The 27,476-nt window shown below is 53.3% G+C and overlaps 4 protein-coding genes across 5 annotated transcripts; 2 read left to right on the forward strand and 2 right to left on the reverse strand.

Moving 5' to 3' along the window:
• The first annotated feature begins 2,091 nt into the window (after positions 1–2,091).
• LOC136021040 (coiled-coil domain-containing protein 63-like) lies at positions 2,092–9,720 on the forward strand. The gene is made up of 12 exons (XM_065692806.1): positions 2,092–2,243; positions 3,238–3,423; positions 3,983–4,146; positions 4,558–4,747; positions 5,844–5,963; positions 6,413–6,594; positions 6,797–6,978; positions 7,453–7,673; positions 8,133–8,207; positions 8,585–8,777; positions 9,201–9,398; positions 9,595–9,720. The coding sequence occupies exons 2-12, from the start codon at positions 3,409–3,411 to the stop codon at positions 9,702–9,704; spliced, it is 1,650 nt and encodes a 549-aa protein (XP_065548878.1). The 5' UTR covers positions 2,092–2,243; positions 3,238–3,408; the 3' UTR covers positions 9,705–9,720.
• Positions 9,721–10,308: 588 nt separating this feature from the next.
• Positions 10,309–10,840, reverse strand: LOC136020963 (myosin regulatory light chain 2A, cardiac muscle isoform-like). The gene is made up of 3 exons (XM_065692651.1): positions 10,725–10,840; positions 10,594–10,642; positions 10,309–10,507 (listed from the first exon to the last, which is right to left on the reverse strand). Exons 1-3 carry the CDS (start codon positions 10,823–10,825, stop codon positions 10,409–10,411), a joined length of 249 nt encoding a protein of 82 aa, XP_065548723.1. The 5' UTR covers positions 10,826–10,840; the 3' UTR covers positions 10,309–10,408.
• Positions 10,841–14,651: 3,811 nt separating this feature from the next.
• On the forward strand, positions 14,652–22,245 carry LOC136020786 (coiled-coil domain-containing protein 63-like). 2 transcript variants are annotated; one of them, XM_065692273.1, is made up of 12 exons: positions 14,652–14,769; positions 15,860–15,948; positions 16,508–16,671; positions 17,083–17,272; positions 18,369–18,488; positions 18,938–19,119; positions 19,322–19,503; positions 19,978–20,198; positions 20,658–20,732; positions 21,110–21,302; positions 21,726–21,923; positions 22,120–22,245. In XM_065692273.1, the coding sequence occupies exons 2-12, from the start codon at positions 15,934–15,936 to the stop codon at positions 22,227–22,229; spliced, it is 1,650 nt and encodes a 549-aa protein (XP_065548345.1). In that variant the 5' UTR covers positions 14,652–14,769; positions 15,860–15,933; the 3' UTR covers positions 22,230–22,245. The 2 variants fall into 2 exon arrangements, with proteins under 2 accessions (XP_065548345.1, XP_065548344.1); XM_065692272.1 differs by lacking the exon at positions 22,120–22,245 and having other exon boundaries at positions 21,726–22,111.
• Positions 22,246–22,833: 588 nt separating this feature from the next.
• On the reverse strand, positions 22,834–26,830 carry LOC136020787 (myosin regulatory light chain 2A, cardiac muscle isoform-like). The gene is given in 8 exon segments (XM_065692274.1): positions 22,834–23,032; positions 23,119–23,167; positions 23,250–23,325; positions 24,365–24,469; positions 25,291–25,366; positions 25,685–25,774; positions 26,701–26,751; positions 26,753–26,830. Coding segments are annotated over 8 exon segments (609 nt in total). The 5' UTR covers positions 26,816–26,830; the 3' UTR covers positions 22,834–22,933.
• Positions 26,831–27,476: the final 646 nt, after the last annotated feature.

Genomic DNA, 27,476 nt, shown 5'->3' on the forward strand with positions numbered 1-27,476 from the left:
TTAAAATGACCGATTATGCCCTTTCGGTCCAACAGTTAGAAGCGACGGCCGTCGTACTGGCGTGTGGACTGTTCCCAATGGAACACCTAAACATAGTAACTGATTCGATGTTCGTAGCCAGACTTTGCTTAGCTATGTCAGGACCCGGCGTATCGACATCCACAACAGCTCTCATGTTAGAAGAAGCACTTCTTTCCCCAAAGGGTACCATATCGGTCATCCACGTCAACAGCCACAATCCAATTACAGGGTTTTTCCAAACCGGCAACGACAAAGCAGACGCTGCTGCAAAAGGGTTGTGGGCGCTAAGAGAGGCCCGCCAGCTACACGAGTCTCTCCACATCGGAGCTAAAGCGCTAGCGATATAGATATCTATAGATGGATAGATAGATAGATAGATACATACATATAGCGGAATAATTGTAGCCACACAACACCTTAAAACCGACTCTAAAGCGAGCATCCAACATTGGCTGACGGCCATGGCATGGCTCGGCATCCCCAATCAGATCAAAACCGACAATGGCCCAGACTTTGTCTCTAAATCAGAGTTTTTGCCCACAGGACCAGCTCATCAGACGTCCCCGGAACCCATACATGCTGGTGACCGACAGAGAGAAATCCTCTTTGGAAAATGATGCAAGTTAGCGATCAAGTACTGAACGAAACTCACCCAAATCTTACTGAACCTTGTTGGCTGTGCTACGGGATAAACCCACCCTATTATGAGGCTATAGGAGTAGGTGACGAACCCTCGCGGATAAACGTTCCAAACCCGGCCCAGTGTGTATGGGACACAGAAAAACAAGGAATCACAACAGAGCAAATAGCGGGACGTGGCGTGTGTGTAGGTAAAGTCCCGAAAACCAAAAAACAACTGTGTGTTAATAAGATCCAAGAGAGCACCTCTGCAAAATGGCTAATACCGGCCAACAATACTAAGTGGGTTTGTTCTCTTATGGGAATGGCACCTTGTCTGTCGCTGGAAAAATTTAACCCATCCGCAGAATATTGTGTCCAAGTAATTGTAATCCCCAAAATCTTTTACCGTACCGAAGAGTTTGTTTATGACTCACATACCACCCCGAATCGTCACTTGTTCAAACGAGAACCCTTCACAGCATTAACAGTAGCCACGTTAATGATCCTGGGAGGTGTGGGAGTAGGAACAGGAGTAACCTCATTGGTACAACAGAGCAAAGAATTTAAAGCACTAAGGATGGCCGTAGACGAGGACCTGGTAAGAATGGAACAGTCAATAACTGCTTTAGAAAAATCTATCAGATCACTGTCCGAGGCAGTGCTGCAAAAGCGGAGAGGACCAGATTTAATGTTTTTACAGCAAGGAGGGGTGTGTGCAGCGCTTAGAGAAGAATGCTGTGTATACGCAGATCACACTGGAGTAGTGAGGGACACTGTGGCCAAACTTGGAGAAGGTTTAGGAAAAAGAAAAAGGGAAAGAGAAGCTCAACAAGGATGGTACGAATCATGGTTCAACCATTCACCGTGGCTAACCACCCTGATATCTACCCTAGTGGGACCAATTGCAATGATCGTGATGGCACTAATTTTGGGGCCCTGTGTTCTGAACAAGCTTGTGTCGTTTGATAAGAGCCGGCTAGAAAAAGTCAATATTATGTTCACAGAACGTCAACAACTGCTTTAAGAACGTTCTTGTTCGAAGTTTCCTTTCGCCATCTCCAGTTATACTCCATAGATCCCAGTTACCCCCCGGTTACCTCTTGTTCTACGTGCCTCGTGTTTTATACTCAAGTTTGTTTGTGATATGTACCTCAAGATTCTCACAAATATACATACAGTAAGATAAGACACTTATAGAGTATAGAATTGAAGCGAGATGTATTTAATATCTAAAATGAGGATACACCTCTTCTAGAACTTGTTAGGTTTTGGCCGATTTATTTACGCATAGGGAGGGGGGAAATGTAGGTAGTTAGGGTTCGGCGGTCGGAAGATGCCGCGCTGTACGGAAAGATAAGAAGACAAGGCCCCTCTCCCTAGAGCCAGTGACGCTTGGTTTGTGACGTAAGCAGACGGAAGTGACGTCGTAAACGCAGGGTATATAAAGCCGTGCTACCCGTCAACAAACGCCATTTGCCGTCCAGGCTTTGCTGAGTCCCTGGGAAGAAGCTGGACGCGCGCTCCAGCTCACGAGGAAGGGATTATCATAGCTCTTGTGATTCAGCCCACAGCTCCTGTGTGCACGGAAAAGGGAGAAGCAGGTATGAATCCTTAGTTTGTTCCCTGTATCGGCTCTGTCTCTCTCTCCAGGTGGGCAGTGCCTGTTCTCCCAGTGGCAGGCATCTCCCGGGTGTCCGGGTGCTGAGACAGTGGCAGCGATGTGGTGCTTGCTGCTTCTCCATGAGTGAAACAGACAGAAAGTAGGCATGAAGTCCAGGGAGCTGCTTGCAGGGAAGGGAAGGAAATGGCAACTCTGTGGCTCTTGAGAGCGAAACCCTGGGTTCTGCTTTCCAGTTAGAGAAAAGGCTTCAAAGTGCCAGCTTATGGGATGATTCAAAGATTCGAAGGGAAGCAAGAACCAGTAAATTGAGGGTTTCTGCTTGCTGTGGACACACAGCCAGGGAGACATCAGAGCACATGCTTCAGGGCTGCTTTTGGGGCACGGAAAGCCCTTTGGTCCATGTAATGGAGGCTCCCAGCACTCCCCTGGACACCCTCCTTGGTGATGGTCCCCGTGGAGAGCGCGTCCACATGCTGGTGTGATGTCGCTGTCATGGCAGCCAGGGTTGGAGCAGTACCCGCTCTCTGATGGGTTCTTACTGCTCCTGTGCTTCCCACTGGAAATAGGGGCTGTTCTTGGGGAATAACTGACTGCCATCGTGGTCCTGTCCCCTGGCTGGAGAGGAACTGCTGCATCCTGCAGCAGGGTGAGCAGCACTGTGGGGTACAGGGGAGCCCGGATGGCTGCAGTGGGGCTGGGGGGGCACCAGCTTTGGGGGTGAGGGCTGAGGGGTCGGCCCCAGTGCTGCAGAGGGATGGGGGCTGCATCGAGGCAATGTCCCTGCTCATGCTGCCAGGGGACTCTGCCTGCTGGCACAGGAGGTCTGGCCTCACTGGGATTTCTATGGAAACCCAGGTACCCAATGGGATGGAATAGCTCAAACCATCTGTTCTTCCTCCACTTCTAAACTGGATAAGAGGAGCGTGCTTCGTGATGACACCCCTACACATGCTCTCCTTTTATTCATTGTGCAGCCATCTGCGACGGTTTCCTTGTGTGCCAAAACACCTGAAGGACACAATCATACAACCAACCCCTTACCCAGGTTCTCTTTCTCCCCTTGGAAAGCAGGGCTGTCCCCGTGGAGGCTCTATCTTCCCCTTCCCACGGTGCCTGCAGGGTGACTACAGAATTAGCTGGAAGAAATGAGGAAGTCAAAGGTAAAAGCTGAAGCACAAACCAAAGCTAAATGGGATCTGCCTTGGGGATCTTCCCTACAGAAAGAAATGCTGTGGTGCAGTGAGCTGGATGGCCGGTGGGGAGGGAGCCAGGCTTTCTTTTGCTAGCGAGGTGTTGGGTTGTGCTGGGTCTGACTCTGCTGGGGATGAGTCCATAGCCTGATGTTTGGGTGCTGGGGAAGGCAGGGTTGGGAGATAACGCCTGAGGACACAGGCAGTGGTGGATCTAAATGCCACAGCTTCAGTGCTTTCCTGTTGGGCAGTTTCTCAGCTAGAAGTCACCTTCCCACAGCCGGGGATGTGAGCACTCCTGCTCCGCTCCTGGGCAAAGCTGGGTTTGTTCACATCCCCAGCACGGTGGGGTTTGCTCTGAAGTGGGTCAGACCCACTTATGGGGTTGGTTTATATGGCTCTGGTTTTGGTGCTGACACAGAGCTGGAGGTGATGCCATTAACCCACTCCTCTGTGTCCAGCTCCACTGCCTACCAGCAAATGCTGGTTGCATTGGCTCGAGTAACCAAACTCTCTCTCTGTGTGACAGGGGCTAGGACGCCCCTCAAGGCAGGACCTTTCAGATGAGCCTGTGAAGGTGTCAGAAAGGACGGCTGTGTCCGAGATCAGCAGCCTGCAGAAACAGTTTCGGATAGCAACGGAGAAGAGGAAGTCTTACAGTACCAACCTGAAACAGCAAATACTTGCCCAGGAGTGAGTTCAGCTTCACTCAGCTTCATTGTGTGTAGGTAGTTAGGGTTCGGCGGTCGGAAGACGCCGCGCTGTACGGAAAGATAAGAAGACAAGGCCCCTCTCCCTAGAGCCCGTGACGCTTGGTTTGTGACGTAAGCAGACGCAAGTGACGTTGTAAACGCAGGGTACATAACGCCGTGTTACCCGTCAGCAAACGCCATTTGCCGTCCACCACATTGGTGTCTGTGAGCTGATGGCCTGAGCGGGCTGGGGTTGGTCGCCGTGCCGTTCCTGAATCAGGTCGCCGCGCCAGCAAAGGCAACAACTGTGCTTGGAAAGCTCCTCCATGCCGAGATGGAGGGCGGGTGTAGGACCTGCTGTGGTGGTGTAGATGGGATGTGCTAAATGTCATTTGTGGTTCTGTTTTTGCAGAAAAGAAATAGAATCTCTGACTCAAGAACAGAGAGAGGTGTCACTAAGGATAGGCCAGATCATGTCCCCGAAAAACAGGATGCTGGATGACAGAAATTGCAAAGAGGCCCAAGACCTTTTGCAAATCAGATATCAGTATGATTGTCTGATTAGAGAAAGAAAAGCACTGTTAGCTGTCCTGGACAAGCAGGTAAGAACATCTGGACTGTTTCCTGCTGAGCATGGTACAGCAGAGCAGAGTCACAGAGTGAGGCCTGGAGCTGGAACACCTCGATGTAAAATGCATTGAGTTCAGGTCTTGGAATATAGTGCTGCCTCCTGGCAAAAGACACATGACAATGACAAATGGATAGAGCCGTTCAAGTCAGCAGCGCTGGCTGGAAAAGTAAGGTCTGACCCTCAGCCTTGCTGTCCTAGTCTCTGCGGCTCCTCTTTGACGGCACGCGCCTGCCTGGGGTCAAGCAACATTCCTTTGACTTTTCCTCCTGAAAAAGAGGCAGAAATGGAACATCAGTTGTGCTGCCTGAGACGTGGCAAACAGAGGAGCAGCAGCACCTGTGGGATGTACCATTACTTCTCCTCTGGGCAGCCCGGTTGGATTTGATCTGAGACGAAGGGAAACCTAGTGCTACAGAAGTGACAGGTCCTTGCTGCTTTCTGCTCTGAACAAATTGGCCATGACAGAAATCAGGGAACGTGCTCGGATGGTTTAGAGTTGCTCGAGGTGCTGCAGAGCTTTCCACACCAGGGTCAGCTTTCCATCAGGGATCTCTTGGCTGAGTTATACCTCTCCCACCCGCTCCCTGCTTCGCTGTTCTCCAACTCCTTTATTCTTCTCCCGGATTTATTTCCTCTGGCAGCTCCCCACTTCTGGAAGAAGCTTTTCTCCTCTCAGTCCCAGGGAAGACTGCACAGATCCCTGTCTGCCCAGCACAATGAGACTACCAAAACCCCATCCTCATCACCTCTTCCACTCGACACAGAGTGCTGCTCTGCCTTGTCCAACACCTGCTGCATTTCCCTCCAGAGGCAGCTACATTTCCTTCATGACATGAAAGGAAACCCTTTCCTAGTTCTAGTTCATATTTCTGCATGTGCAGGATGGGATCCTTTGGGATTAGAGCTGTTTCTAGAACTGCGAGCTCACTAATGACATGGTTGCTGTAGTTCAAGTCAACAGAGGGTATTTTCTTTGGCTAGGTGTCCTGAGAAGAGCCCAGAACACAGGGGTGGGGATTAAGCTTTCCTTTTAGTATGATCATTGTTATTTTTAATCTGCGTTGCAGATAGCAGAGCTGGAAAAAAAGGTTGAGAAGCAAAACCTGATAGCAAGGAAGGCGAAGCAAGCGAACTGTCACAAACAGCTGCAGAAGCAGATTGACACACTGGAGATGCGTCTGTACAATGTAAGCAAACCTGTCGCAGACCTTTGGAGACCACGTGTGAAACCCACTTTTTAGTAAGGACAAAGGGTAATGGTGCAAATGCATTTGGTTGACCTGAGCTGCATAAAGGACGTGGCTGTTCCCCTGGCCTGATTGCTCCCAGAATATCTCAAAGGCTCCTTCAAACTTGGTGACCCAAAGGCAGCACTTGTGCCATGCTGAGAAGCCTGAAGGTCTGCACCTGTGTACAGATAAAACCAAGCTGCCTGAAGCCACTTTGCTTTGGACAATGCCAGCTGCAGGTCCCTGTTGTGATTGGTCTGACTTACTATTGCCTTGCCTGTCTTTGGGAGGATAGTGCAGGGCCAGCTGAAGATCTCTTAGGCTGCTTGTCCTAAGTCTGGTCAAGGTCTTTCAACAGAGACCTGCGTCTTATACCAGCTTCAAGCTTTTTGCATCTCTCTTCCCAGGCCAATGTCCGTTTCAGTACCATCCTAGCCAAAAATAACAAGCTTCGAGAAGAGATTGAAAGTCTGCAAATCCAGAAGGCTGTTTTGGACAAGTTCTACTTCAAGCTCCATACAAAGCTGGATCAGCAGAAGAAAAGGATGAACGCTGCTGTCGAGCAAACCGCACAAGCCTACGAGCAGCTGTACGTGGCCTTGAGAGCCCTGTGTGGCAAACTCAGCACCAAGAGGCAATGCCAGTGATGAGTGCTGATGTGAAGAAAGAGATTTCAACTTCAGAGAGAGGCTTCAGCACTCCTGTCTAGAGCTGGGTGCTAGGATTAGGGTGCCGTCAGTGCAGGGAGACGGGTACACACGATGTAACCTGCTGCTGCTCTCTGTGTGCAGGTCAGAGGCCCAGACAAGGATTGCAGCCATGATCGAAAGGCACAGGGCAGACATTGCCCAGTACCACACTGAGATGCAGGAGCAGGAGCATATCCTTGCACGGGAGAGCAAATTGAAAGCCTTCACGCTTGCCAGATTTACTGATCGCTCTGAACTGGAGGAACAGGCCAAAAAGAAAAGAGGTATGAGAGGAGAGAGAGTACGTGCAGCTGGGACTGCCAACCAGGAGCCTGCAGAGCTGGCAAGGGGGCTGTTTACAGTGCTCTGTATCACTGAACCCCAAAGGAAGGACCTCTCCCCTTTCCAAAGGCTCCTTCACCCAACTTTCACCCTACAAGTGAAAAGGGTGAACACTGATAACCAACCAGCACTGTGTGTACCCTTGGGGCAGAGGGAGGGATGGGGAAGCTGCCCCTGTGTGCAACCATGTCTCCTTTTATCCTCCTGGGGAGGGATCCCACTGTGTTTGGCCCATTCCCGTGAGGACAGCGACTTCCCTGCTTAGTTTCAGTGCGAAATCAGGACACCTTCTGCCCCTCTGGCACTGCTGCGCCCTGTCCTGAGCGCCACCGAACCCTCAGCACCTGCAAGGGAAGGCTCTGTAAAGGGCACCTCGCAGGGACATACACAGCCTGGGCTCTCTGTCTCTCCCTCAGACTTGAAAGCAGCCCAGAGGGCCAAGAAGAGCCAAGGGGAGTGCTTTCAGACCCGCGAAGTGGCTTACAAACGCCTGCTGGAGCTGGCAGAGGATGGGAATGTCGACCAGCTGCTGAACAGCTTCATCGAGAAGGAGCAAAAGAGATTCGCCTGCTTCCTCTATGCCTCTGAGCTCAATGACGATGTGCAGAAGCTGCAGAGGAAGATCAAGGAAGTGCAGGTCTGTTCCAGCCTCTTCATGTCTCCCCTCTCAGCTGGTGGGTTTGGGCTGGAGTGGGTGTTTCCTCTCCCATGTGTCCAGCCTCGCTGCCCGCACCAGAGCCCTGCTCTCAGCCTGCCGCACGGGTGGGATGAGGGGAATGCAAAGAGCTAGCTAACCATCCAACTCCACTAACCAGAGCTCTGCGTTCTCCGCGCTGAAAGGGGCTCAATGCTGCCACCGTGTACCCAGCAAAAATACTGCAGCATCCAGGAAAGCCAAGAGCTGCCTTTGCCTCCCTCCATAGCTGGAGTGAGAGGAGGGGACATCACCTGCCCTCCTGGCCTGGGGACAGTGATCCCCAGAGGGGTCAAGTGGGATGTCGCTGCTCCCAGGGCGGAGGGATGGTGCCCAGCCTCTGTTAGGCACATCTGGTGGGCATTCAGGCAGTATCCCCGTTGTGTGCTTGTGTTTACGCAGATTGAAATTGCATCCCTCGTGAAGGGCCAGAAGCAGGCAGAGACCAAGAACTTTCGTCTCACGAAGGAACTGGAGGTATGGCGGCCAGGATTTCCCTCTGCGAGGGCAGCAGATCCCCGTCTGTCCTGGCATGTCCCCTTGGGGGTCTGGTGCTGCCGATGCTGCTCTGGCTAATGTCAGAAAAGGGCCCTGCATAGGCTTTGGCAGCCCTGCCTCCCAGTGCATGGTGAGAGGGGGACTGGAGGGCTCCTGGCAAGCCTGCTCCTCCCTGAGCCTTGTCCTTGGCATGGGGAGCTTAGGATCCCCTTCACAGAGCCTTTCCCCTGCAGGGATGGGAGCATCCCACAGCCTCTCCTGGGGTGTCTCCGGTGTCCAGACTGGACGTGGACAGGAAGGGGGTTGGGGGGAGAGCAGGGAACTGCTGTAACACCTTGCAAAACCTTTGCTGATAGAAAAAGCTAACGGAAACCACTGAGGAAGCCAACCGCTACGAAGACCTGTGCAAAGAGAGGAGCAAAACCCTGAGCCAGCTCAAATCCAGCATGGAAGTCCTGCTCAAAACAATCAACTGCGACACTACGGACATAAGGAAGCAGCTTGGAGAAAAAGGGGAGGTCACGGATCTGAACCTGATGAAGTATTTTGGTGAGTCAGGGCTGCCCATCTTCTCATGCCGCACAGTCTGGATCTCGTATGTCCACCACCTGCTTGCACTGAGTTTGAATTGAGCTGGTTTTCCCCCCCCTGCCCATCCCTGGAAGTGCTCACAAACCGTGTGGAGAGGCCCTTAGTGACGTGGTTTAGTGGAGAACTTGTCAATGCTGGGGTAAAGGTTGGACTTGATCCTAAAGGTCTTTTCCATCCTACTTGATTCTATGATCCCCGTGGACCCCCAGGCCCTCATCTTGGCTCTGGGTGTGGGACCCAGCCTTGGACTCTTGTCCCTGGGGAGACAGGCTGCCTGACAACAGTTCCATGGGGAAATCCATGGGTCCCCTTCTCAGCAAATGTCTGGGGGTGGGTTTCGGCCCACAGAAGCCCTCTAGGATGGTGTTTCTTCCCATGCAGGTCTCATGGAGAAGAAGACCAATGAGCTCCTGCTGCTGGAGTCCGTCCTGCGCTACACACTGACTGCAGGCACTTCTCTGGACCTGCCCTTCACCAACCCACTGCTGGGAGGCCCTGAGCTGCTCCAGGAGATCAACTGCTCCCAGATTTGCCCACCACCTCCCACCCTGAGCAACAACGACGACGTCATCAATGCCTGTGAGTGCCGGATGCGGGAGGGAAGGGCCGTGTCCATGCAGCCCGACAATCCATGGTTCCTGTGTCCCACTGTCACCTGTCCTCCCCAGCTAATCCCACCCAGCCTGTCCCGCCCTACCAGGTATATAAGTGGGAATATATACCTGCACACAGGTATATAAGGTGTGTGTGACGGGGTGGATGTTTTCTTGGGCAGTGGAGGTGCCTCTGGACCATGATCAGCTCCGTCAGATGGTTCTCCAGAACCACGAGAAGTACTGGGACAACGCTGCTGGCACGGATGAGAATGCAGCAGGGATGGAATAAATAGTTTTACTCTTGAGTTCCCCTCTGCTTCTGCATCCTGGACATCATTCCGTCTCCCTTCTCCTCTGGAAGGAGCCCCACGCCTTCTGCAGGCTTCCAAAAGTGATATTTGGCATGGCTTCACCCACCCCTGGCAGCTGCTGTGTAAAGGGCCCACTGCTCTTCAGTGGGATGCTGTCACCATGGCACAGCCTAGCACCCTTCCTGCAGCCAGGCATTGTGCAGCTACGAGGGAGGAGATGGGGACCACGGTCCCAGTCCTGCCCTATGCCTGCCCAAGCAGTGTGCTTGCTGGGTGTTCCCTGCTAACCTGGAAGGAGCAGGCAGCTCTCTGCTGCCTAAAGTAAAGCTGAGCTCAGTGCTGGTCCTGGGCTGGTTGGGCCAGATGGCTGCTTGCCACAGCCCAAACAGGCTCTTTGGGGCTGGGAGCTGGGCCAGGCTGGGCCACGTTGAGGCAGAGGGACTGAGGGCACGTGGGGGTGATGTGCAGTGGGGCTGCAACGGTGGGGTGCGCGTCTGGGAGGGATCCAAAGGCGCAGACTCACCAGACAGGAACACCACACAGGCACACCACACAAGCCCAAGCACTGTTCACACCAGCAGCTGAATTTCTGCTTGCCAAAAGGCAATTTAATGTGGATGCCATTCACACGTTCCCCATGGAACACGTGGGAGCCAGAGAGAGGTGATCTAGCGGTGCCCAGTTAGTCCTTCTCTTCGCCGTGTGTAATGACATGGACGAGGTTTTTGTAATCCAGGTTGCCAGACATGTCTGGAGGGAAGGCTGCGAACATCTGCTCGATCTGTCGGGAAGGAGAGAGGTTGGAAAAGTGGCACAGAAAGGGTTTGTGGCTGGGGGTCTGTCGGGATGGAGGGAAGGAGCTCGTACCTCTTCCTGGGAAAACCTCTCGCCCTGGGTCATCAGCATTTCTTTGATGCTGCAATCAAGAGAGTGTGGTGAGCACCAGGGAGGCCTCGGTGAGGACACCCGCCCTCCCCTTGGGCAAGCCCTGCACTCACTAGGCAGATTTCAGTCCTTTTCCCTCTGGATCGAACACCTTGAACGCATTCAGGATGGTCTCCTCCGGGTCTGCTCCTGTGGGTGACATGGGCACAGCCATTGGAGGCAGTGGAGGAGGAAAGCAACTCCAGCCTCCTGCTTCCCACAGCCTTTGGGGTAGAAAGGGAAAGCTGGGAAGTGTCACCAGCACCAGCCCTGTCTGAGACTGTGTTGCAAATCAGTGTGAATTCTGGGGCGCAGGGATCTCACTGGGGACACTTGCTCAGGGTACATGATGCTCTTTGTCCTTGCTATCTGTGGTGTCTCAGGACAGGGAAGTAGGGAGAACACACAAGTCCAGGATTTGGAGGCTGAGAACTGGACTTCTTGGGAAGGGAGGTTGTTGCTGGTGAAGTTAGTAGGCCGGATCTACTGGGGGCTGTTGGAGCTGCTCTGGTAAAGAAGGGGAAGAACAGTTTTGGTAGGAGGCTAGCCAGACTGGTCAAGGAGGCTTTAAACTAGATGTGTTGCGGGAGGGGGGCATCATTCCATCCCAACACACCCAGTCAGTTGCCAGCACCTATAATAAATGCTCGGAACAATGTAGATATATTCCCGCTGCTCCAGCCAACGAGCCGGCTTCAATTGGAGCTCGTCTCAGATGCCTCTATACAAACGCCAGTAGCATGGGGAACAAACAAGAGGAATTAGAGATGTGTGCACATCTACGGGGGTATGATATAATAGGCATCACAGAAACATGGTGGGATGGCTCCTATGACTGCAGTGTTGGAATGGAAGGTTACAGGCTCTTCAGAAAGGACAGGCCTGGCAGGCGGGGCGGGGGGGATTTGCCCTTTATGTTAGGGATAGGCTGGAGAGTATGGAACTCTGTCTGGGGACAGGTGAGCAGTTTACAGAGAGTTTGTGGGTCAGGGTTAAAGGGAAAACAGCTGTGGGAGACATTACTGTGGGGATCTGTTACAGGCCGCCTGATCAAGGAGAACCTGTGGATGAAGCACTCTACAGACAGGTAGGAAAAGCCTCACGCTCGCAGGCCCTTGTTCTCATGGGGGATTTCAACCACCCTGACATCTGTTGGAACGATGGCACTGCACGGCACAAGCAATCCAGGAGGTTCCTCGATTGTGTGGAAGACAACTTTCTTCTGCAAGTAATAGAGGAGCCGACAAGGAGAGGTGCCATGCTTGAACTCGTGCTCACCAACAGGGAAGGGCTGGTTGAGAATGTGGTACTCCAGGGCAGCCTTGGATGCAGCGATCACGAGATGGTCGAATTTGAGATCCCCAGGACAGTGAGAAGAGCGTGTAGCAAGCTCACTGCCCTGGGCTTCAACAGAGCAGGCTTTGGCCTCTTCAGGAGCCTGCTTAGTAAGGTTCCATGGGATATAGCCCTGGAGGGCAGGGGGGCCCAAGACTGTTGGTTGATATTCAGGGATCACCTGCTACAAGCTCAGGAGTGCTGCATCCCAACTAGAAGGAAGTGCGGCAGGAGGGCCAGGAGACCTCCTTGGATGGATAAGGAGCTGCTGAGGAAAATTCAAAGGGAAAAAGAGGCTTATAAAAAATGGAAGCAAGGACAGGCGGCCTGGGTAGAGTACAGGGATGTTGTCCGGGAAGCTAGGGACCAGGTTAGGAAGGCTAAGGCCAGTTAGAATTAAACCTAGCCAGGGATGTTAAGGATAATAGGAAGGGATTCTACAGGTACGTAGCAAACAAAAAACAGACTAGGGACAAAATAGGCCCCCTGAGGAAGCTTTCGGGAGAACTGGCTACGCAGGATTTGGAGAAGGCTGAGGTTCTGAATGACTTCTTCGCCTCGGTCTTCACTGGCAAAGGCTCTGACTGCACCACCCAGTTCTTAGAAGGCAGACGCAGGGGCTGTGAGAATGAAGACCTTGGGCCCACCGTAGGAGAGGATCTGGTTCGAGACCATCTTCAAAATCTGAACGTGCACAAGTCCGTGGGACCTGATGGAATCCATCCGCGGGTCCTGAAGGAGCTGGCGAATGAAGTTGCTAAGCCACTGGCCATCGTATTTGAAAAATCATGGCAGTCAGGTGAAGTTCCTGATGACTGGAAAAAGGGAAATATAACCCCCATTTTCAAGAAGGGGAAAATGGAAGACCCGGGGAATTACAGAGCAGTCAGTCTCACCTCTGTGCCTGGCAAAATCTTGGAACACATTCTCCTGGAAGGCATGCTAAGGCACATGAAAAACAACAAGGTGCTTGGTGACAGCCAGCATGGCTTCACTAGGGGGAAATCCTGCCTGACCAATTTGGTGGCCTTCTATGATGGGGCTACAGAACTGATGGACAAGGGTAAGGCAGCTGACGTCATCTACCTGGACTTGTGCAAAGCATTTGACACTGTCCCTCACGACATCCTTCTCTCTAAATTGGAGAGACATCAATTTGATGGATGGACCACTCGGTGGATAAAGAACTGGCTGGACGGCCACACACAAAGAGTTTTGGTCAATGGCTCGATGTCCGGCTGGAGACCGGTAACGAGTGGTGTCCCTCAGGGATCGGTGTTGGGACCGGTCTTGTTTAACATCTTCGTTGCTGACATGGACAGTGGGATTGAGTGTGCCCTCAGCAAGTTTGCCGATGACACCAAGCTGTGTGGTCCAGTTGATACGCTGGAGGGAAGGGATGCCATCCAGAGGGACCTTGACACGCTTGTGAGGTGGGCTGATGCCAACCTTATGAAGTTCAACCACGACAAGTGCAAGGTCCTACACCTGGGTCGGAGCAATCCCAGGCACAGCTACAGACCGGGCAAAGAAGAGATTCAGAGCGGCCCTGCGGAGAAGGACTTGGGGGTGCTGGTCGATGAGAAAATGAACATGAACCGGCTGCAGTGTGCGCTCGCAGCCCAGAAAGCCAACCGTATCCTGGGCTGCATCAAAAGGAGCATGACTAACAGGTCGAAGGAGGTGATCCTGCCCCTCTACTCTGCTCTTGTGAGACCTCACCTGGAGCATTGTGTGCAGTTCTGGTGTCCTCAACATAAAAAGAACATGGAACTGCTGGAACAAGTCCAGAAGAGGCCACGAGGATGATCAGGGACTGGAGCACCTCCCGTATGAAGACAGGCTGAGGAAGTTGGGGCTGTTCAGCCTGGAGAAGAGAAGGCTGCGTGGAGACCTCAGAGCAGCTTCCAGTACCTGAAGGGGGCCTATAGGGATGCTGGGGAGAGACTCTTCATCAGGGACTGCAGTGACAGGACAAGGGGTAACGGGTTCAAACTTAAACAGGGGAAGTTTAGATTGGATCTAAGGAGGAAATTCTTTCCTGTTAGGGTGGTGAGACACTGGAATGGGTTGCCCAGGGAGGTTGTGAGTGCTCCATCCCTGGCAGTGTTCAAGGCCAGGTTGGATGAAGCCTTGGGTGGGATGGTTTAGCGTGAGGTGTTCCTGCCCATGGCAGGGGGGTTGGAACTGGATGATCTTGAGGTCCTTTCCAACCCGAACTATTCTATGATTCTATGATCTCCAGTTATACTCCATAGATCCCAGTTACCCCCCGGTTACCTCTTGTTCTACGTGCCTCGTGTTTTATACTCAAGTTTGTTTGTGATATGTACCTCAAGATTCTCACAAATATACATACAGTAAGATAAGACACTTATAGAGTATAGAATTGAAGCGAGATGTATTTAATATCTAAAATGAGGATACACCTCTTCTAGAACTTGTTAGGTTTTGGCCGATTTATTTACGCATAGGGAGGGGGGAAATGTAGGTAGTTAGGGTTCGGCGGTCGGAAGATGCCGCGCTGTACGGAAAGATAAGAAGACAAGGCCCCTCTCCCTAGAGCCAGTGACGCTTGGTTTGTGACGTAAGCAGACGGAAGTGACGTCGTAAACGCAGGGTATATAAAGCCGTGCTACCCGTCAACAAACACCATTTGCCGTCCAGGCTTTGCTGAGTCCCTGGGAAGAAGCTGGACGCGCGCTCCAGCTCACGAGGAAGGGATTATCATAGCTCTTGTGATTCAGCCCACAGCTCCTGTGTGCACGGAAAAGGGAGAAGCAGGTATGAATCCTTAGTTTGTTCCCTGTATCGGCTCTGTCTCTCTCTCCAGGTGGGCAGTGCCTGTTCTCCCAGTGGCAGGCATCTCCCGGGTGTCCGGGTGCTGAGACAGTGGCAGCGATGTGGTGCTTGCTGCTTCTCCATGAGTGAAACAGACAGAAAGTAGGCATGAAGTCCAGGAGCTGCTTGCAGGGAAGGGAAGGAAATGGCAGCTCTGTGGCTCCTGAGAGCGAAACCCTGGGTTCTGCTTTCCAGTTAGAGCAAAGGCTTCAAAGTGCCAGCTTATGGGATGATTCAAAGATTCGAAGGGAAGCAAGAACCAGTAAAATGAGGGTTTCTGCTTGCTGTGGACACACAGCCAGGGAGACATCAGAGCACATGCTTCAGGGCTGCTTTTGGGGCACGGAAAGCCCTTTGGTCCATGTAATGGAGGCTCCCAGCACTCCCCTGGACACGCTCCTTGGTGATGGTCCCCGTGGAGAGCGCGTCCACATGCTGGTGTGATGTCGCTGTCATGGCAGCCAGGGTTGGAGCAGTACCCGCTCTCTGATGGGTTCTTACTGCTCCTGTGCTTCCCACTGGAAATAGGGGCTGTTCTTGGGGAATAACTGACTGCCATCGTGGTCCTGTCCCCTGGCTGGAGAGGAACTGCTGCATCCTGCAGCAGGGTGAGCAGCACTGTGGGGTACAGGGGAGCCCGGATGGCTGCAGTGGGGCTGGGGGGGCACCAGCTTTGGGGGTGAGGGCTGAGGGGTCGGCCCCAGTGCTGCAGAGGGATGGGGGCTGCATCGAGGCAATGTCCCTGCTCATGCTGCCAGGGGACTCTGCCTGCTGGCACAGGAGGTCTGGCCTCACGGGGATTTCTAAGGAAACCCAGGTACCCAATGGGATGGAATAGCTCAAACCATCTGTTCTTCCTCCACTTCTAAACTGGATAAGAGGAGCGTGCTTCGTGATGACACCCCTACACATGCTCTCCTTTTATTCATTGTGCAGCCATCTGCGACGGTTTCCTTGTGTGCCAAAACACCTGAAGGACACAATCATACAACCAACCCCTTACCCAGGTTCTCTTTCTCCCCTTGGAAAGCAGGGCTGTCCCCGTGGAGGCTCTATCTTCCCCTTCCCACGGTGCCTGCAGGGTGACTACAGAATTAGCTGGAAGAAATGAGGAAGTCAAAGGTAAAAACTGAAGCACAAACCAAAGCTAAATGGGATCTGCCTTGGGGATCTTCCCTACAGAAAGAAATGCTGTGGTGCAGTGAGCTGGATGGGCGGTGGGGAGGGAGCCAGGCTTTCTTTTGCTAGCGAGGTGTTGGGTTGTGCTGGGTCTGACTCTGCTGGGGATGAGTCCATAGCCTGATGTTTGGGTGCTGGGGAAGGCAGGGTTGGGAGATAACGCCTGAGGACACAGGCAGTGGTGGATCTAAATGCCACAGCTTCAGTGCTTTCCTGTTGGGCAGTTTCTCAGCTAGAAGTCACCTTCCCACGGCCGGGGATGTGAGCACTCCTGCTCCGCTCCTGGGCAAAGCTGGGTTTGTTCACATCCCCAGCACGGTGGGGTTTGCTCTGAAGTGGGTCAGACCCACTTATGGGGTTGGTTTATATGGCTCTGGTTTTGGTGCTGACACAGAGCTGGAGGTGATGCCATTAACCCACTCCTCTGTGTCCAGCTCCACTGCCTACCAGCAAATGCTGGTTGCATTTGCTCGAGTAACCAAACTCTCTCTCTGTGTGACAGGGGCTAGGACACCCCTCAAGGCAGGACCTTTCAGATGAGCCTGTGAAGGTGTCAGAAAGGACGGCTGTGTCCGAGATCAACAGCCTGCAGAAACAGTTTCGGATAGCAACGGAGAAGAGGAAGTCTTACAGTACCAACCTGAAACAGCAAATACTTGCCCAGGAGTGAGTTCAGCTTCACTCAGCTTCATTGTGTGTAGGTAGTTAGGGTTCGGCGGTCGGAAGACGCCGCGCTGTACGGAAAGATAAGAAGACAAGGCCCCTCTCCCTAGAGCCCGTGACGCTTGGTTTGTGACGTAAGCAGACGCAAGTGACGTTGTAAACGCAGGGTACATAACGCCGTGTTACCCGTCAGCAAACGCCATTTGCCGTCCACCACATTGGTGTCTGTGAGCTGATGGCCTGAGCGGGCTGGGGTTGGTCGCCGTGCCGTTCCTGAATCAGGTCGCCACGCCAGCAAAGGCAACAACTGTGCTTGGAAAGCTCCTCCATGCCGAGATGGAGGGCGGGTGTAGGACCTGCTGTGGTGTTGTAGATGGGATGTGCTAAATGTCATTTGTGGTTCTGTTTTTGCAGAAAAGAAATAGAATCTCTGACTCAAGAACAGAGAGAGGTGTCACTAAGGATAGGCCAGATCATGTCCGCGAAAAATAGGATGCTGGATGACAGAAATTGCAAAGAGGCCCAAGACCTTTTGCAGATCAGATATCAGTATGATTGTCTGATTAGAGAAAGAAAAGCACTGTTAGCTGTCCTGGACAAGCAGGTAAGAACATCTGGACTGTTTCCTGCTGAGCATGGTACAGCAGAGCAGAGTCACAGAGTGAGGCCTGGAGCTGGAACACCTCGATGTAAAATGCATTGAGTTCAGGTCTTGGAATATAGTGCTGCCTCCTGGCAAAAGACACATGACAATGACAAATGGATAGAGCCGTTCAAGTCAGCAGCGCTGGCTGGAAAAGTAAGGTCTGACCCTCAGCCTTGCTGTCCTAGTCTCTGCGGCTCCTCTTTGACGGCACGCACCTGCCTGGGGTCAAGCAACATTCCTTTGACTTTTCCTCCTGAAAAAGAGGCAAAAATGGAACATCAGTTGTGCTGCCTGAGACGTGGCAAACAGAGGAGCAGCAGCACCTGTGGGATGTACCATTACTTCTCCTCTGGGCAGCCCGGTTGGATTTGGTCTGAGACCAAGGGAAACCTAGTGCTACAGAAGTGACAGGTCCTTGCTGCTTTCTGCTCTGAACAAATTGGCCATGACAGAAATCAGGGAACGTGCTCGGATGGTTTAGAGTTGCTCGAGGTGCTGCAGAGCTTTCCACACCAGGGTCAGCTTTCCATCAGGGATCTCTTGGCTGAGTTATACCTCTCCCACCCGCTCCCTGCTTCGCTGTTCTCCAACTCCTTTATTCTTCTCCCGGATTTATTTCCTCTGGCAGCTCCCCACTTCTGGAAGAAGCTTTTCTCCTCTCAGTCCCAGGGAAGACTGCACAGATCCCTGTCTGCCCAGCACAATGAGACTACCAAAACCCCATCCTCATCACCTCTTCCACTCGACACAGAGTGCTGCTCTGCCTTGTCCAACACCTGCTGCATTTCCCTCCAGAGGCAGCTACATTTCCTTCATGACATGAAAGGAAACCCTTTCCTAGTTCTAGTTCATATTTCTGCATGTGCAGGATGGGATCCTTTGGGATTAGAGCTGTTTCTAGAACTGCGAGCTCATTAATGACATGGTTGCTGTAGTTCAAGTCAACAGAGGGTATTTTCTTTGGCTAGGTGTCCTGAGAAGAGCCCAGAACACAGGGGTGGGGATTAAGCTTTCCTTTTAGTATGATCATTGTTATTTTTAATCTGCGTTGCAGATAGCAGAGCTGGAAAAAAAGGTTGAGAAGCAAAACCTGATAGCAAGGAAGGCGAAGCAAGCGAACTGTCACAAACAGCTGCAGAAGCAGATTGACACACTGGAGATGCGTCTGTACAATGTAAGCAAACCTGTCGCAGACCTTTGGAGACCACGTGTGAAACCCACTTTTTAGTAAGGACAAAGGGTAATGGTGCAAATGCATTTGGTTGACCTGAGCTGCATAAAGGACGTGGCTGTTCCCCTGGCCTGATTGCTCCCAGAATATCTCAAAGGCTCCTTCAAACTTGGTGACCCAAAGGCAGCACTTGTGCCACGCTGAGAAGCCTGAAGGTCTGCACCTGTGTACAGATAAAACCAAGCTGCCTGAAGCCACTTTGCTTTGGACAATGCCAGCTCCAGGTCCCTGTTGTGATTGGTCTGACTTACTATTGCCTTGCCTGTCTTTGGGAGGATAGTGCAGGGCCAGCTGAAGATCTCTTAGGCTGCTTGTCCTAAGTCTGGTCAAGGTCTTTCAACAGAGACCTGCGTCTTATACCAGCTTCAAGCTTTTTGCATCTCTCTTCCCAGGCCAATGTCCGTTTCAGTACCATCCTAGCCAAAAATAACAAGCTTCGAGAAGAGATTGAAAGTCTGCAAATCCAGAAGGCTGTTTTGGACAAGTTCTACTTCAAGCTCCATACAAAGCTGGATCAGCAGAAGAAAAGGATGAACGCTGCTGTCGAGCAAACCGCACAAGCCTACGAGCAGCTGTACGTGGCCTTGAGAGCCCTGTGTGGCAAACTCAGCACCAAGAGGCAATGCCAGTGATGAGTGCTGATGTGAAGAAAGAGATTTCAACTTCAGAGAGAGGCTTCAGCACTCCTGTCTAGAGCTGGGTGCTAGGATTAGGGTGCGGTCAGTGCAGGGAGAGGGGCACACACGATGTAACCTGCGGCTGCTCTCTGTGTGCAGGTCAGAGGCCCAGACAAGGATTGCAGCCATGATCGAAAGGCACAGGGCAGACATTGCCCAGTACCACATTGAGATGCAGGAGCAGGAGCATATCCTTGCACGGGAGAGCAAATTGAAAGCCTTCACGCTTGCCAGATTTACTGATCGCTCTGAACTGGAGGAACAGGCCAAAAAGAAAAGAGGTATGAGAGGAGAGAGAGTACGTGCAGCTGGGACTGCCAACCAGGAGCCTGCAGAGCTGGCAAGGGGGCTGTTTACAGTGCTCTGTATCACTGAACCCCAAAGGAAGGACCTCTCCCCTTTCCAAAGGCTCCTTCACCCAACTTTCACCCTACAAGTGAAAAGGGTGAACACTGATAACCAACCAGCACTGTGTGTACCCTTGGGGCAGAGGGAGGGATGGGGAAGCTGCCCCTGTGTGCAACCATGTCTCCTTTTATCCTCCTGGGGAGGGATCCCACTGTGTTTGGCCCATTCCCGTGAGGACAGCGACTTCCCTGCTTAGTTTCAGTGCGAAATCAGGACACCTTCTGCCCCTCTGGCACTGCTGCGCCCTGTCCTGAGCGCCACCGAACCCTCAGCACCTGCAAGGGAAGGCTCTGTAAAGGGCACCTCACAGGGACATACACAGCCTGGGCTCTCTGTCTCTCCCTCAGACTTGAAAGCAGCCCAGAGGGCCAAGAAGAGCCAAGGGGAGTGCTTTCAGACCCGCGAAGTGGCTTACAAACGCCTGCTGGAGCTGGCAGAGGATGGGAATGTCGACCAGCTGCTGAACAGCTTCATCGAGAAGGAGCAAAAGAGATTCGCCTGCTTCCTCTATGCCTCTGAGCTCAATGACGATGTGCAGAAGCTGCAGAGGAAGATCAAGGAAGTGCAGGTCTGTTCCAGCCTCTTCATGTCTCCCCTCTCAGCTGGTGGGTTTGGGCTGGAGTGGGTGTTTCCTCTCCCGTGTGTCCAGCCTCGCTGCCCGCACCAGAGCCCTGCCCTCAGCCTGCCGCACGGGTGGGATGAGGGGAATGCAAAGAGCTAGCTAACCATCCAACTCCACTAACCAGAGCTCTGCGTTCTCCGCGCTGAAAGGGGCTCAATGCTGCCACCGTGTACCCAGCAAAAATACTGCAGCATCCAGGAAAGCCAAGAGCTGCCTTTGCCTCCCTCCATAGCTGGAGTGAGAGGAGGGGACATCACCTGCCCTCCTGGCCTGGGGACAGTGATCCCCAGAGGGGTCAAGTGGGATGTCGCTGCTCCCAGGGCGGAGGGATGGTGCCCAGCCTCTGTTAGGCACATCTGGTGGGCATTCAGGCAGTATCCCCGTTGTGTGCTTGTGTTTACGCAGATTGAAATTGCATCCCTCGTGAAGGGTCAGAAGCAGGCAGAGACCAAGAACTTTCGTCGCACGAAGGAACTGGAGGTATGGCAGCCAGGATTTCCCTCTGCGAGGGCAGCAGATCCCCGTCTGTCCTGGCATGTCCCCTTGGGGGTCTGGTCCTGCCGATGCTGCTCTGGCTAATGTCAGAAAAGGGCCCTGCATAGGCTTTGGCAGCCCTGCCTCCCAGTGCATGGTGAGAGGGGGACTGGAGGGCTCCTGGCAAGCCTGCTCCTCCCTGAGCCTTGTCCTTGGCATGGGGAGCTTAGGATCCCCTTCACAGAGCCTTTCCCCTGCAGGGATGGGAGCATCCCACAGCCTCTCCTGGGGTGTCTCCGGTGTCCAAACTGGAAGTGGACAGGAAGGGGGTTGGGGGGAGAGCAGGGAACTGCTGTAACACCTTGCAAAACCTTTGCTGATAGAAAAAGCTAACGGAAACCACTGAGGAAGCCAACCGCTACGAAGACCTGTGCAAAGAGAGGAGCAAAACCCTGGGCCAGCTCAAATCCAGCATGGAAGTCCTGCTCAAAACAATCAACTGCGACACTACGGACATAAGGAAGCAGCTTGGAGAAAAAGGGGAGGTCACGGATCTGAACCTGATGAAGTATTTTGGTGAGTCAGGGCTGCCCATCTTCTCATGCCGCACAGTCTGGATCTCGTATGTCCACCACCTGCTTGCACTGAGTTTGAATTGAGCTGGTTTTCCCCCCCCTGCCCATCCCTGGAAGTGCTCACAAACCGTGTGGAGAGGCCCTTAGTGACGTGGTTTAGTGGAGGACTTGTCAATGCTGGGGTAAAGGTTGGACTTGATCCTAAAGGTCTTTTCCGTCCTAGTTGATTCTATGATCCCCGTGGACCCCCAGGCCCTCATCTTGGCTCTGGGTGTGGGACCCAGCCTTGGACTCTTGTCCCTGGGGAGACAGGCTGCCTGACAACAGTCCCATGGGGAAATCCATGGGTCCCCTTCTCAGCAAATGTCTGGGGGTGGGTTTCGGCCCACAGAAGCCCTCTAGGATGGTGTTTCTTCCCATGCAGGTCTCATGGAGAAGAAGACCAATGAGCTTCTGCTGCTGGAGTCCATCCTGCGCTACACACTGACTGCAGGCACTTCTCTGGACCTGCCCTTCACCAACCCACTGCTGGGAGGCCCTGAGCTGCTCCAGGAGATCAACTGCTCCCAGATTTGCCCACCACCTCCCACCCTGAGCAACAACGACGACGTCATCAATGCCTGTGAGTGCCGGATGCGGGAGGGAAGGGCCGTGTCCATGCAGCCCGACAATCCATGGTTCCTATGTCCCACTGTCACCTGTCCTCCCCAGCTAATCCCACCCAGCCTGTCCCGCCCTACCAGGTATATAAGTGGGAATATATACCTGCACACAGGTATATAAGGTGTGTGTGACGGGGTGGATGTTTTCTTGGGCAGTGGAGGTGCCTCTGGACCATGATCAGCTCCGTCAGATGGTTCTCCAGAACCATGAGAAGGACTGGGACAACGCTGCTGGCACGGATGAGAATGCAGCAGGGATGGAATAAATAGTTTTACTCTTGAGTTCCCCTCTGCTTCTGCATCCTGGACATCATTCCGTCTCCCTTCTCCTCTGGAAGGAGCCCAGCGCCTTCTGCAGGCTTCCAAAGGTGGTATTTGGCATGGCTTCACCCACCCCTGGCAGCTGCTGTGTAAAGGGCCCACTGCTCTCCAGTGGGATGCTGTCACCATGGCACAGCCTAGCACCCTTCCTGCAGCCAGGCATTGTGCAGCTACGAGGGAGGAGATGGGGACCACGGTCCCAGTCCTGCCCTATGCCTGCCCAAGCAGTGTGCTTGCTGGGTGTTCCCTGCTAACCTGGAAGGAGCAGGCAGCTCTCTGCTGCCTAAAGTAAAGCTGAGCTCAGTGCTGGTCCTGGGCTGGTTGGGCCAGATGGCTGCTTGCCACAGCCCAAACAGGCTCTTTGGGGCTGGGAGCTGGGCCAGGCTGGGCCACGTTGAGGCAGAGGGACTGAGGGCACGTGGGGGTGATGCGCAGTGGGGCTGCAACGGTGGGGTGCGCGTCTGGGAGGGATCCAAAGGCGCAGACTCACCAGACAGGAACACCACACAGGCACACCACACAAGCCCAAGCACTGTTCACACCAGCAGCTGAATTTCTGCTTGCCAAAAGGCAATTTAATGTGGATGCCATTCACACGTTCCCCATGGAACACGTGGGAGCCAGAGAGAGGTGATCTAGCGGTGCCCAGTTAGTCCTTCTCTTCGCCGTGTGTAATGACATGGACGAGGTTTTTGTAATCCAGGTTGCCAGACATGTCTGGAGGGAAGGCTGCGAACATCTGCTCGATCTGTCGGGAAGGAGAGAGGTTGGAAAAGTGGCACAGAAAGGGTTTGTGGCTGGGGGTCTGTCGGGATGGAGGGAAGGAGCTCGTACCTCTTCCTGGGAAAACCTCTCGCCCTGGGTCATCAGCATTTCTTTGATGCTGCAATCAAGAGAGTGTGGTGAGCACCAGGGAGGCCTCGGTGAGGACACCCGCCCTCCCCTTGGGCAAGCCCTGCACTCACTAGGCAGATTTCAGTCCTTTTCCCTCTGGATCGAACACCTTGAACGCATTCAGGATGGTCTCCTCCGGGTCTGCTCCTGTGGGTGACATGGGCACAGCCATTGGAGGCAGTGGAGGAGGAAAGCAACTCCAGCCTCCTGCTTCCCACAGCCTTTGGGGTAGAAAGGGAAGGTTGGGAAGTGTCATTCCCACAGGAATGTGGACCCTGCAGCTGGGGCCTCAGGTGGAGGTGGTGGCTGTCGAGGAGCAGATGCAGGGCTATGGTGTGGCTGCAGAGCAGGCTGTCACCACCGCCCGGCAGCCGGCATCTATCTTATCTCCGAGTGTATTTATAGGGCTCCAGGCTTTTTGGGCTGCAGTTCCTCCTGGAGAGCTGCAGGGAGGCTGCGTGCCTCGGGCTGTGTCAGCAGGCTCAGAGGCACGGCGGGATCTCTTCATCCCCTCTTACGGGGGCAGCAGCATCGCAGCCTGTTGTGGTTCTTAACGGTTGGGGAAACTGAGGCACAGAGACCTGCTCACACCCCACAACAGGTTGGAAAGACATGGAATGAGATCCAGGGCTCCAGATGGGCAGCACCAGCCCTGTCTGAGACTGTGTTGCAAATCAGTGTGAATTCTGGGGCGCAGGGATCTCACTGGGGACACTTGCTCAGGGTACATGATGCTCTTTGTCCTTCCTATCTGTGGTGTCTCAGGACAGGGAAGTAGGGAGAACACACAGTAGGGAGGCTGAGAACTGGACTTCTTGGGAAGGGAGGTTGTTGCTGGTGAAGATTCCCCTGTAGCCTCTATCTCTGGGGGGGTTCCTGTGCTGCCATTGTGAGAAGGTGGCATTAATGGATGTGGGAGGGATGTGAGAGGGAGATCATTTCACAAGCATCCCATGGCTGTCCCCAAGTTTGACCTCTTCGCCATGATATGGGAGCATCCCACTTCCCATGCTCTGCGTGCCACAGTACAGCAGCCAGTGCCATTTGCTTTCCTTTAGCAGCTCCCATCTGAAGCCTCCAAGGACCATTTGAGGGTTCTCCCTGGAAGGGTGATGGAGGCCCTGGGAGCTGTACAGGATATTGGTGATGGTATCGGTGCCCACTGACCCCCCAGCTGCCCTCTCACCCTTGAGTTTCTCCCCAAACATGGTGAGGAACACGGTGAAGTTGATGGGGCCGGGCGCCTCCTTTATCATCTCATCGATCTCTTCGTTCTTCACGTTCAGGCGGCCTAGGGGAGAGCAGCAATGGGTGTCCATGTCCAGCTGCAGAGATGTGCAGCCCTCCAGGTTCTGCTCTATTGCTGGAGGCTAAAAGACACACCATGAGAGCCTTTCCCAGAGTTTTTTCCCCCGTCTGAAGCAGCACAGCCCTGGGGAATCACCTCTGACAAGGAAGGGCAATGAAGAAGTGAGGATGGGAGATTCTTGTGCTGATTTCCATCATTTCCATCTCTGGTTTCGCCAGCCTCAGCATCATACAAGAGGGCTTCAAAGGGCTGAGCTGTGCTGCTTCCTTCCCTCACTGCCCTATGGAGCAGCCTGCTTCAGTCCTCCCTGGGAGATGTTTTGGGTTGAAACCAACAGTGCTGCTCCTCCCTGACTCAGAAGTGAACAGGACTGAATGCCTACATCCTTTTACATGAGCTTGGGTGTCTTTGGGACTCCCCATCAGTGGTTCACGCTGGCCTCTGTGATCAGAGTCAAGCTGACGACTTCACAGCTTCCCACAAAGCCCATAAATGCCCCTAATGCCCATACAACCAGGGATGCTGTGGGATGGGCCTAACCAGGTCCTTCTTAGCTAAGAGAAGGCAGGGAGAATTTAGCCATGTACAATCCAGCAGCTGGATCTCTGGGATAAAACGCCTGCTGCTGTGGGATCTGCTCCCACACACAGCTAACAGAAGTGGGTTTGGATCAGGAGGTTTTCAGTGAAGCAGCAGATCCAGTTACTGCTGGGGCTTGGTTAAATGGGGGCTCACAGCTGATTTCTCACATAATAGGTCTGATATTGTCTAAGCTGTTAGGGAGGATCCTAAAGGGGGCTCACCGAGTGCAGCGAAGGTGTCTCTCAGGTCTGCCTTGTCGATGAAGCCATCCCGGTTCTGATCCATGATGGTGAATGCCTGGAAGCACAGGAGGAGGACAGGGAGCACAGGCAGAGGGGGAGTTGTCAGCCTTTGCAAAGGCTTTAGTATCCTACTCCTCCCTTCAACTTGGATGGGACAAGGGCACCTTGAGCCCTCACAGGATGGCGCAACAACCATCACCCAAATCCAGCAGCAGTCCTAAACCCCTGCACCCTTGGGTGTTTGTGGGGTGATGGCTTCCTATGGCAAGCCCTAATGCTGTACAGCACCATGTGCCAGCCACACAGGGGGAACACCATGAAGAGCTGAAGGGCACATCGCATCCTGGATGCTTGGTCATCCAAACACACCTACCTCTTTGAATTCCTGGATCTGGGCCTGCTCAAACATGGAGAACACGTTGGAATTAGCACCTTCAATCCTCTTCTTGGCTTTCTTGGGTGCCTGCAGGGGTTCAAGTATGTATCACTAATTCACTGGCTTTTTATGGTGTGGAACAAAAGCATGAAACTACCCTATTTTTAGGTGAGTCCTTCATGGTAGCTCTGGGTTGGTGCTGCTGCTCTGCTGTCTTCCCTGGGTGCTTGGTGCATTGCTCAGCTCTGGACACATGCAACCCTCCAATATCAAGGGGTGTTAAGATTCTTGCTTAAATCACAGCTCTATCTTTGCTTCCTTGATTAATTTAACCATATAGATCCCAGGAAGGATGAGCTGGGAAATCACTCCCCCACCAAAGGCTATGGCAGGTAAAAGGGTCGGCACCGGGGTGAGATTGGGATCTCCCTGGGTGGGTATCCAGGTTTGGGAGTGCGCTGCTGAGGTTGCACCCAAGGGCTGTTGTCATTGGGTGCTTCCTTAACCTGCTGTGCCTCACTGAGGACTCAGCTCTTATTAAACTGCTTAATAAAAGAATCTGCCTCCTCCTGCAGTGAGGCTTGAAACAACCAGAAACAGCTCAACTTTTATAAGGAGCAGAGGACAGAGCTGCTCGCCATCCCACCCTGCCCGTCATCCCTCTTCCCAGCCCTTCCCTCTAACCAGGGGGGGTCTGCCAGAGAAGGGATCTTAGGGAATACAGTGGCCCTTCCTCTCTCTGTATGGAGGAAGGGAAAGCAGCAGGATGGTATTTGGATCCCCAAACCCTCTGCCCCCTTTAGAAAGCTCTGCTAGTGTGGGATACACCTCTCTGTTCCCCACGGGATGCTGCCGATGCAGCCAGATTGCTCACCCCCTTCCCAGGGCAGGAGGGACCTTTGGCCATCAGATCCCTGTCGCCTCCATCATTCCCTGCATGTTAAAGCTATCCTGGTGAAAAAGCTGACAGATTTTGCCTCTTCCCATTGGAATTCTGAGCTCTCGGTACTCACCATGGCTTCACGCAGGTACCAATGCTGCTGCAAGAGGTGTCTCGGAGGCAAGTCCCTCCTTCCCCTTGGGCTGAAACAATAAATACATCCCATCCCGGGTTAAAAATAGCTTCATGCCCACTTTTGGTTGTGTTAGGTAAATCAGCCACCCCCAGCCCTCTTGTCTCGGGCTCTCTCTGTCCCCCTCTCTCTAATCTGGAATAGCAGCTTCTTGTCAGCGGCTGACGTGACATGTGAGAGCCAGAAAGGGTTTCAAGGTTAACCAAGTGGCCCCGCAGCTCCCACACTGCAGATGCTGACCCATGGTGGGGACTGCACAGGAGCAATCCCACCTGCGTTTGTCACTCGGGATGGGGCTGGGCTTTTCCCCTCTGCTGAGGGACAGGCAAGGAGGGTTTGAGCTGTGGGTACCCCCAGTTACAGTCACCCGAGGATAAGGGTGTTTTGCCGCGGTCCTACCAGGCAGCTTTGGGAGCCTTCATCCCAAAACAAGGTGCTGTGGGTGGAGAAGCCCCCCTGTCCCACCTGCAACTGGGTCCCATCACTGTGATGATCCAAGGACCTGATCACCCCATCTCTGGTCGAAAGGTGACCGTCCTGCTGTATTCAGCACCCCATTCAAGAGCACTGGGACAAGGCTGGATGTGATGCTGAGTCCCACAGAGTAGGGCAGGCACGCAGGGCTCCTCTCATGTGTCACCCCCCACCGAGGCACCTGTCACGCACTTAAGCCAACCACTTGCTCATCATGGTCCCAGCGACATGCATGGGATTAA

This window comes from Lathamus discolor, chromosome 12, assembly GCF_037157495.1.
Source record: "Lathamus discolor isolate bLatDis1 chromosome 12, bLatDis1.hap1, whole genome shotgun sequence".
NCBI classification, from domain to species: domain Eukaryota; kingdom Metazoa; phylum Chordata; class Aves; order Psittaciformes; family Psittacidae; genus Lathamus; species Lathamus discolor.